This window comes from Colletotrichum fructicola (assembly GCF_000319635.2).
Source record: "Colletotrichum fructicola Nara gc5 chromosome Unknown KSG_Nara_v1_contig04, whole genome shotgun sequence".
In the NCBI taxonomy this organism is placed as follows: Eukaryota; Fungi; Ascomycota; class Sordariomycetes; order Glomerellales; family Glomerellaceae; genus Colletotrichum; species Colletotrichum fructicola.
Genome location: NW_027094054.1, coordinates 4,262,335 through 4,272,937, shown reverse-complemented (window position 1 = coordinate 4,272,937; position 10,603 = coordinate 4,262,335). Strand labels below are relative to the sequence as shown.

Below are 10,603 nucleotides of genomic sequence, written 5' to 3'. Positions count from 1 at the left end.
CCTGCAGCATCCCTCCACGACTTCCATCTCCGCCAAATGCCCTCCTCTTCCAGTCATTATGTCGCCTCGTCGTCGTAAGAACCATATCGAAGTTCGGAGCCATCGTCCTCCTCTATTCTCCATTCCATCCGAAACCCCAACCGCAGCAAAAGCCGTCCCTCAAAAGCCGTCGAAATCGAATCACGCAGTGCGAATGTAGGAGAAAAAGAACAGCAGTCGGGAAGAAACACCTTGGATTAAAACTACCTGTCAAAGGGTCCCGTGGCAAACAAGTTTCCCCGGTTTCCCTACTCTCAAACGGCGTCAGACAGAAAGCAGTAATGACGTACAGCCGATCACCGCCGATCACCATCGCCTCCTCTCACCTGAAAGGTAACCCCAACCCATCCCTCCGCCTTCGTATAGCCCATCAAAACCAAAAAGCGGCAAAAAGAGGTAAATGAGATTGGAAGGAAATGAAACTTTGGGAAACAATAAAAAGGGCCGAATGCACGCAGTGTGTGCACCATGAAAGTTCGCGCGATGAGGGAAAAAACCATCGGAGAGCTGCAGAACTTTCTGCAGCGACGGAGATGCAGGAAATCCCATGGAAAACCGAAAAGTCCCGTAAAAAACCACAAAAAAACACTCCCCCGCTTCACCTTCGTCGCAAATCTTTACCGTCGTCGAACGGGCAGCCACAACAGATGGGAAAATCCCTACCCTTTCGCCCCAACCTTTTGAAACGCTCAACCGCTCCAAACCGCTCGACATCTGTCACTTCCCCAGTAGATCATGGGCCCATGGTGAACCTCGGGCCGTCGATCTTCGCCACCAAAAACGTGCGCACGCGGTTTTCCCAACGGCAGACGGCAGGCAAAGCAGCCAGACAGAGGGGAAAGCAAAATTGCCCATCTCAGCCCTAAACAGACTGACACTGCACCGCACCTGTTCCTGAAATGGCTCACGAGTGCCGATCCTGGCCTTGAAATGGCCACATCACCGTCGTAGCCACGGTGAAGGCGGTCGCAGATCATGAAAATCGGGCCTGTCAGCAGTGCTGGTTGGCCAGAATGCCTCAAACTGGCACCGCAAACCACGGGAGCATACTGCTTCTCCTGCAGATCGTGAGTTCTTCGCGTGGCGGCATCTTGCCCCGTCGCTTCCTCTTCGACGAGCTAGTGTAGACGCTGCCGTTGCTGCTCTGCAGCGATCTCAGGGTCCTCACCCTTTCAGTAGAGGGGTCTCAACGCCCTGAAGGGCTTCTGAGAGGCTCGTGGCTGCGGGTGGTTGCCACATTAGGACCTCCTGCAGGTGGAAACCTCAAAATGTCGGCAAGATCGCCATCTTGGCAGCTCGATTTGCAAGGGGAATCCCCTCAACTCGCAGGAGATAGGCCGGACGACAGCAATGGGGTAGGGAACACCACAAACCTGTGCGGCCCTAACCCCTCCTCGCCTCGCGGCGCTCCCTCACTCGACCCCCACGTCCCGGGAGGGCAGAAGAAACAGTAGACACCGCCACTCCTGCTTCTCGCGATGTCCCCTCACAGAGACTTCTCCGTCAGGGTGTGGCAAGCGCCATCAGACTACCGCATCAGGAAAGCGACAGGCCGTCTTCGCGATCGCCATTGGCTCACCGTCAACGTTCCAGCGGGAGCTGCTCCCGCTACTGAGCAGAGAAACCTAGATTCAACTGTGGCTGGAGTGGTGGAGGAGGCGTGTGAGTTGAAGAAGGGCGGGAACCCTCATCGCCCGGGTGAGCACATCGAAAGAGAACTTGGGAGGAAATAGAAATGAGAGAGACCTCTTCGTAAGTGAAGGATAGATATGCCGTTGGTATGAATGCAGTTCGTTGACCAGATCACCGTGAGGTGACCACGATCCGGGGCCTCGTCGCCTCTTTATCGTCTTCATCTTGATGAGAGGGCCCGCTCGGTGGCTCGGTCGAGGCGTCTCTCCTCCTCTGATGGGACCCCTCCACCTTGCTTCCCGCCGCCTCGTGGTACCCCTATCCTCGGCGATCCCAGGAGTCTGGATGCGTGTAGGGGGGCTCGCCCAATAAGCGCGGCTGTTGTTCGGCCTGATAGAAAGTGACTTCTCACTAACGGGACACCAAAACCACCACTCACCCCTGGGCGGCAGATGTAGCTGCACGAACTGCACCACGCACAGCCGCCAACTGTTTCCTCCTCATTCCTTCGCTGTGGCGAGTGCATGAGGCTGGAGCCAGTCAGACCTCGTACATCTCCCACACCTCTCTCGCACCCTTCGCAGACAGTGCAAACAGTCTGCTTCATGTCTGCTCAGCCACAGAAGCCACGCAGCTGCCCGGTCGCCTCGGTTGGACGAAGCAGATGTGGCTCGCCCTCAATGCCACATCCAGCAGGTGATCGACGTTTGTGTGGCGTCGAACAGAAGCCGAAATTTTGACTCAACCGCCCGCCAAACTCAATCGATGTAGGCGAAAGGGGCTGACCCTTGGCCAGCTGAGATGTTGGCATCCAGACGCATCTGACTGGCCCTTTCCCCTGAATGTTGATGCGTGTTTGAGGTTTAGTGTGCAGTGGTCAACCCGAATGTCGCTCGGATGGACGCGCTGTGGCACCGAGTGTGGCTAGTAGCCGCGCAATCATGGCATATCTTGTCTCAACACAGAGGAAGAAATACCATCGACCCTTCAATTTTATGCATAACGCACTGCTGTTTGCGGTCCAGACATGAAGAAACGGCCGCAGTATTTCTCCGAGGTCCCTTGGGCTGCTTTCTCAGCCCTGACACCATCGCGTGACCCTGAGGTTCTGGACGATCGACACTCGAGTATCCATATCGGGCAGACGTCCAGCCCACTGGCGAAGACAAGCGGCCTTGGAGGGATCCGCCTGTCTTCGAGCCCTCGTATCTCGCACCATTCAGAGCCTTCTGCCACACAAGTTCGGCATGTCACTGTGGCGAGTGCTCTCCTCCACACCGTCTCTCCCTCGTTGGGCTCCTCTTCCTCTGTAGGTACCGGTACTTGCCCAGCAGGCCCTACGGCTTCCAGCCCACTGTAGTACCTTGGGAGCACTCCTGCCGCTGCATGATGCATGGCCGCGAGATTTGCGCATGTATTGCTGCGTTCAGGAACAGGGTCTGGTTGATCATCCTGCAAGATGACGGTAAGGACACCCGATCATTGCTCGCTGATGACTTCCTTTCCCGCCCATCGTGACTTCTCGGGAGATTTGTTACTGCGCTGTAGCCAAATTGGACAGACGACGGACAGAAAAGTAGGTAGCAGGTTCAGGTATTATCTCCAAACGTTCGGTTCGTCTCGAAGAAACGTAGAGATGCATCTGACGGGGCTAGGGTAGGCGGGAAACTCCTCGCCGAGGCGGGTTATCCCCACATGGCTCTGGGCCCCGGTTTCTGCATACGGGTCAGTCGGTGCAAATGGACCCCAATTTCCCCGCACCGGCCCCTCTCCGCGAAGGCGTCGCGAAATAAAACACCAGTCTGTTTGCACCGCTTGATACACCTGCCTTCGCTGTTGTAAACGCTCAGATGTAGGGTTTGACGTGTCAACTGCAAACAGGCGCCTCGGCATCCCGAATCATCAGGCTGAAATGCTCGTGAACAAGAACCTGTGAGGTCGCCGGAACAAAACGTCCAGCTCCCAACAGAATTCGAACGGGCGAGAGATTGACCTCGTCTTAACTCCCTCAATCTGATATCGTCTGACAGGGCAGGTTTCGTGCGGCTCAACGCAGTCGGGGTCCGCGAGGTTTCTGCCGATATTGCGCATGAAAAGGATCTTTTGCCGTCTTTTGAAATCGCATAAGCCAGCTAGACGACATTCGACATCAGTGAGTCGCATGGTTTGGCTGGAAACGTACTTGTTCGAATAGTTGGTTGGCCAAACGTCTGACATCCGTCGTGAACGAACAGCAGGTGACTTTGCGGGACATGAAGTGTTCCTTACCGTACACGGCGCGGGCCTTGATACATACACTCCTCAAAAGACGAGACGGCCTACGCCCGACGCGGGGGCGTCATATTGTCCAAGTAGTGACTTTTCCTCGTTGAAGATAGGAAGTATCCCATCAACAACGTTCGATCAGGCCATTTTGGATCTGGGCCTGGCATCAAGCTCGGTTAGAATTGAGGGACGTGGCCCACGTTGATGAACTGCCACAGCCGCCACATGTGGCTTACCGATGTGATAGGATGTATGTAGGGCCAACGGGGTAATCTCATGTGCTAGAATGACTGCGTGGCTTGTACCGAAAGTCTCTGAGAAACAACCCAAGTACTGGCGCAACGGCTGAGAAACAGAGTTATGAGCCAACGAAGTGACAGCGTCCACGAGTTCTAGACCGTCGAAACGCGCAAGCACTCGCCACAGCGTCTGTGGCTCGTCCAACTTTGTCGGGTAACACCACTGTCGATCGGTGTGGCTTGATGCATTGCATCAGCATCAGTAGATCATTTTCAGACGGTGATGAGGGGTTGGGCGGCCTCGCTGGGTACATTGCACTGCGCCGATCGTACGGAAGAGGCGGAAGCCGGCCGATTGTGGTGACTAGGTACCCGAGTATTTCGGAGAAAGTCTGGAGTCGGATGGACGCCGCGAGGTCTCCGCAATTCGTCAGTCGGTGGCCGCGGAGCTGTCGGGACGAAGAACCAGATGCCACAGCGCTGCCACACCAAATCTCAATGAATGCTCGTTGTAGCACACCATTGCAAGGACCTTTGCCGTGACCCGAAGTGTGCAATCCACCCAAACATCAGGAAGGAAGATGCCATTGTCGTTGGTCCGTCTCCATGGCAATTTGTCAGTGCAAGCTGCAGTTGTTGAGCCCGTCGAATGCTGAATTAAACTTCCCGTATGTCCCCTACAGTAAGGACCACGGAGGATTAAGCTTCGTTTTACCGGCTCCGTTTGAAATTGTCCTCACTGCTCCGGTTGGCTGTGGTCACACCCTCCATCCGTCTGCCCAGCGGTCATGGCTTTTGTGAATTGCCATGTTGTGTTCACGAGCTCGCAGATAATGCTCAGTCCCATAGACCGAGGGAATGTCGTCAATTGCTGCAGCAGCCTCCCCGGAAACCTTGCGAACCTCGGGCATGTAAGAGGGTGCGAATACGCCCAAGAGGTCTTGCCGGGCCGGCGCGGCGTCAAGGCGCCAGGACGTTTTTCACTAGGCGCGCCGTAATGCGACCGATCGGACGGACACGTCGTGTGGCTAGTGAGTGACGGCCGCCATACATCGACGATGTCGAGGCTGCCTTCAAGGATGCTCCCGGTAATGCTGGCAGAAGGTTTGGGTCCGTTCCTTTCGCACGAGGCAGTTGTATCCCTTCATCATCCTTCTGGTTCGATTATGATGGAATACGATGGTACCGCGATGGCGGAGGAGCAGACCGTCGAAGACGCTAGCGGCTGCGCGTGTTGACAAAGGTTTCAACGCTGACCCAAGTGGCTCCCGCCGTCGAAATGAGCCTTATCCACGCGAGATTAGCCACGGCACATCCGTCTCCCAATCATCGTGCCCGATGCGACAAACGTCGCCTGTGCTGTCCTAGTCAGTAATAACCGTCGCGCATAAATGTCGTGGAACCGATATGAACCCTAGAGTTAGTGCATCTGTTAATCGGCTCTCTTTCCCATTTTGTAAATCCCATCGTCGTGGCGCCCGATGCCGCCCGCGCGGTTGAGAATAATGATATCAAAGTCAATGCCGTGAATTTTCTGTTCTCTAGATTGACTAGAGAATCAGTGGGTATGTTGCTAAGGTACAAGCTGCAGCGCAGGGGAGCTCGTGCTCTATGAATGTGTGCCCTCCAATGCTTGCATTACTTCGTCAACCAGCTTCGGACTTGTGTAGGCAACGACAAGCCAAAGTACATGTTGGTCTGCGTTGAACAAAAGAAAGACAGTGGGTTAGGCATCAAATAATATGGTAAAAGTTGATGCGAGAATCAGAGAGAAAAACAGCTGAAAGAAGCCGCAGCCTGGGCTGTCGACAACTCGGACTATACCACGGAACCGAGTAGACCGAAACGTTTTCGTGGTCTCGCTCGCCGTGTCCGAGTCTCGTCCTTCCAAATACCCTCTCGAATGTGCCGACGGCCCTTCGAAGGGCGGGATATCTTGTGTGTTTTGCTGCCATGCCCGTAATGACCCAGATCTAAATACCCAAATCATGAATCCGCCTGCGTATTTGGTGGTCGGAAGCGTTGAAAAGAAGAAGCGCCCCATCTAGGGACTTGGTATCTCAAAATCAACAACGCCAACTGAGCGATATCCCAACCATGCGTGTGCGAGTCCCTATGTGCGCTCGTATCGCCCGTGTCCAGTGGCATGCCTGGCGACAAGCAGCCGGAAACAAGTACAAATCCCCGTCTAAGAGTCCGAGTCCGATCGATTTTGTTGCTGAAGAGAAGATGGATCCGATTATGTAACATTAGAAGTTGAGGCGCAATTCAAAGCCTCCTTGCGAAGATGGCTGGTCCATGGTGTCTCCCTCGCTCGGGTCGACAACCATGTCCCACTCTCGCTTTGGTTGGACTTCATCCGCAAGCTCTTTGATCTCGAGCCTCATGTCCTGGCCTTCTCTCAATTCGGCAATGACATCGTCATCCATTTCGACTTCGAGGCCACGATCCAGGACATGGACGGTGCGGAGGATTTTCGACGGGTCAATGTTCCACTTTGCGGCGACGCGATAGTTGAAATCTTTCAAGTTGCGCTGGGCCAAGTAGATCGCCCTGTAGTAGTCTCGCTTCTCCGGCTCAGAGGGACTAGGACGGATGACGTAAAAGCAGGCGACGGGCTTTGCAACACGCTCGGGAGGGGGTCGGTAAGATGGGTCGACTCCGAGGGCCTCGATCCACCCACTCAAGTTGCCGGCATCATCCGTCTTGCTGACCTTTGTAGGCTGGTCTGAGCCCTGTCGCGATGCAGGCTCACCAGATCCTTCGCCGTCAAAACCTGACCATTGTCGGTTGGGCACTGCCGACGCTTGTGATGCAAGAGACAAAGAGCTAGGTGAAGGCGACACCAGAGAAGAGCCTGCAACAGAGCTGCGTCCGCTGCGTGCTTGCCACGCGGGCCCTTCACGAGATTCCACCTTTGTGACTTCGCCGCCCTGCTCTCCGGGCAGAGACACAGGATGGGCATCGGGGTCGTCGAGATCTTCGCCACGGAGATACAATACGCTGACGGGTCTGGTGCTCGTAAACATGTCCTGCAGTGTCTGGAGCTTGTAGTGTAAGTCTTCTTCTAGCGGAGGGCGGGTGCCGCCCGCCGAACTGGTTGAAGACATCGACCACGTCCGCTTGTGCTTCTGCACCTTGCCTGGTCGCTGGTCTGATCCCTTGACCTGCGATGCCGACGATCTTTTGCGCTTGCCAAAGTCCTTCATGCCGCTCTCCGCCTGAGCGATTTGCTGTTTGAGCTTATCAATCGTCTTCTTGACGTGTGCAACATCGTTGGAAAGCTTTCGTTCGGCACCGTGGTCGCGGAATAACTTTACCTTGCAGAAGCAGATCTCGGGGTTGGCGTCTGCCGCTGGTTGGGTAGGATCCGAAGGGAAAGTCTGGGTTTTGGCGCAAAGTCGAACCGGGATACCCTTCACGCCCTTCGAGTGACTGAAGTCGGTGGACAAGAAGTTGAACCTGACGGCAATGTTGCATTCGGGGCCGCCGTTGATACCGGGAGTCCAAACCACTGAAAACCCATCGAATGATGCAGACTCCAGCTCAATGCGAGTCCTCTTGTCGTCGCCCTCGGTGGGTTGTCCAGCCTCGACATATTCCACAGCTTGCAGCTTCCCGCCTCTTTGGTGGGCCTCGTTCGTGCCTCTTCCCTCCTTCCACAGGGCCCAGCATACCCCAGGCTTCTGTCGCTGCTGCTCATCTTCGAAGGAAATGCGGACAAATGTGCGGAATTTGGTGCCCGGAGCGACGGGGATAGTCGCATTAGTATCCACGATAGAGAGGGAGTAGGCCTGGCCTTTGTTGAGATAAGTTACCGGGATCTCATCTGCGTGCTTGATCATGGCGGTTGGCGCATTTAGAGTCGCGTGGAATCGAAACTTCTCGGCAGATGGCGGGAGCGCGGCAGCCATGGGCATGCCGCTGAACTGTCGTCCTTGTTGGAAACCAACCATGGGTGAGTTGTGAAACGCGCTGTCGATTGAGGTCATCCTCTCTTCAGACGGATCAGAATTCATAGGCGATCCATCCTGTTCCATCGTCTCGTAGCCGGTATCCTGGTGCACAAAGGTAGACGGTGCGAAGGATTGCTGAGGCGCAGGAGGTTGGATGAAGGGATGAAACTGTTGCTGGAAGTGCTGGGGATGCATCCCTTGGAAACCAGCGAGGTCCATCATGGCAGGTCCGGAGTTCATCGCGCCCTCCGACGTGGGCATCGACAGCGGGGTCCCGAGACCCATACCGAGACCCAGCGTGGGCGTGTGCAAGTCACCGGCTTGAGGGTGGTAGATGGTGTTGGTGCCGCCCGGGGTGGGAGTGTAGTAGCCAGGCGGCGCATTGGCAAAGTTGGTGAAGGAGAACGAGTTGGGATCAAGCAGTGATGGAGTGAACCTCCACGGCTCATTCGTCGCCCTCGGCGTCGGATCTTGGTCTCTGAAAGCTTCATGACTGAGACTATGGCTTCTGCGACAAGTCAAACATTAGCAAATACGTCATTTACACACAAAGAAACGCAGTCTTCCCGGTGCGTTGATGCTTGAATTGAATTTGGAAAGTGGCCGTCGATTGACAACCGGCCAAGTACCCCGCGTTTCCGCGTACTGGACTGATCTCGGGGGATGCGGCCGGCAGGCTGGACAGCAACGGCAACGGCAAGCCTCGAGGCGGCAAAACACACAAGGTTCGGTGGAAAACTGGTTCGGATGCGGGTACTGACCTTTCTTGGAACCCAGGGAGTGGGACGCCTGGGATGGGTGCAACGGCGGCGTTGTCGACGGCAGCCTGCGGAACACCAGCCGGTGCGGCGGTTGTGGCAGCTACCTCAGGGAACTGCTTTCTGAAAGTGGCCAGCAGTTCATCGCCAGGCTTCTGGGCGCTTGTTCTGTACAGAGGGCACACGAGTCAGCTAAAGGCCGGGACAGGCGCAAAAAGGTTTCGAGATGGCGCAACAACACGCAGCGTGTGTGCGGGGAGCCGGGTTGTACAGCTATTTTGGTCGGTGCATGAGGGGGACGAGGCATGGCAGAGCTTACCTTTGGCGAAACATCTGGAGAGCAGATATGTGCTGTCAAGCGACAGCAATTCCGTGGTGGTATTCAGCGCGGGTATCGTCCCGAATCTTTCCAATCTCTTCCTGGCGAGCGATCGATTGATACGGATCCTCGCCCTCGTGTAGCTTTTCCCTTAGCTTGCTTGCTTGCGACGCCTCTTTTAGTTTTTTGATTCAGCTGAGCCGGGGTTGGTTGGGCGAGTATGGCTGCTTTTTTTCCTGGTCTTAACGAACGTTGGTCAGGTGGGGGAAAGCCGGGCTGTGGCGCTTCATAGAGCGGTGGATGAGAAAACGAGCGAATGGGTCGGCGAAAGTGTCGCACGCGGTGAGAGGAGAACTCCAACGGAAGTCGGGGTTTCAAATGATGATGGGCAAGCGACAGAGGCCGCTAGCAAATCGAAAAGTTGCTGGTCGAAAGAAAAAGGGCCGCTCCGGTATGACGTCCGTGGGGAGAAAGCGGTATATTAGAGGGAGTTGTGGGTACCTGACATGTACGTATGTGAGGCAATGTGGACAGACCGACAAGGGTTGAAGCGGAGAAAACGATGGCCTAGATGCGCCGTCGACTTCTGCTCTCGATATTGGCCTGTTGGGTCGGAACGTCGGCGAGACTTTTGCTGTTTTGGTGCGTCGAGTCCCTGGGGTCGAGAGCTTTTTGGTCAGGAGACGTAGGTGTGAGGGCGAAGTCGGCGATGAACGGGACTCATATGCGCACGAGATGTGACGACAGGTTGGGAATCAAGCGGTTCGCCGTTGGTCGTGGGATCTTGGTTCTTGGGTGTAGTTGCCTGGTGGACTGCTGCGCGATGTGAGTTGTGAGTATTCGAGGACAGCGCGTGTAGACGGGCTTGAGAAGCTTCTCAAGTGATGCGACGAGGAGCTGTGCGCGGAACGGAAGGATGAGCTTGTGAGCAAGCGCAGGACCGAACAGGATGTGGTGAGGTGAGGTCGGTGCAGACAGACGGGTATTTCCAGGCAAGACTTGCAGAGAGAGCCAAAGGGAACGGGATGGAGGAATGGATGGGATGAGCGGTATCTAATGTATGTGTGTGGTGGTGTAGGCACGCATGTCGAGGAAGGTCAGGTAAGGACCGTAAGGTAAGGCAAGGCAAGGCAAGGTAGGTCGAGGTAGGTATGGATGGTGTGTGCGCGCGGGTTGGAGGAGCGGTGCCCTTGGGCTGGGTATCTGGGTCCGCGGTCTGGGTCCTCCTTGGAGAGAGGAGAAAGGTATGGGTATGGGTACGGGTATGGGTATGGGTATGGATACAGCGGACAGCGGACAGGACAGCGGTCATGGGCGAGCAGCAGCAGAAGGGTGTGGGAGGTTGAGGGCAGGGCGTGGAATATGAAAATGGGGGAGCGATGGGTATGGGTATGG

The 10,603-nt window shown here is 55.6% G+C and overlaps 2 protein-coding genes across 2 annotated transcripts; both read right to left on the bottom strand.

Moving 5' to 3' along the window:
* Positions 1 to 3,573: 3,573 nt before the first annotated feature.
* CGGC5_v007980 (uncharacterized protein) lies at positions 3,574 to 3,888 on the bottom strand (the record flags this gene model as incomplete). The annotated part of the gene is made up of 2 exons (XM_066151943.1): positions 3,574 to 3,781; positions 3,854 to 3,888. The coding sequence occupies 2 exons, from the start codon at positions 3,886 to 3,888 to the stop codon at positions 3,574 to 3,576; spliced, it is 243 nt and encodes an 80-aa protein (XP_066008695.1).
* A 2,536-nt stretch (positions 3,889 to 6,424) lies between these two features.
* Positions 6,425 to 9,222, bottom strand: CGGC5_v007979 (Grainyhead-like protein 2-like protein; the record flags this gene model as incomplete). The annotated part of the gene is made up of 3 exons (XM_032021039.1): positions 6,425 to 8,639; positions 8,893 to 9,057; positions 9,209 to 9,222. 3 exons carry the CDS (start codon positions 9,220 to 9,222, stop codon positions 6,425 to 6,427), a joined length of 2,394 nt encoding a protein of 797 aa, XP_031881964.1.
* Positions 9,223 to 10,603: the final 1,381 nt, after the last annotated feature.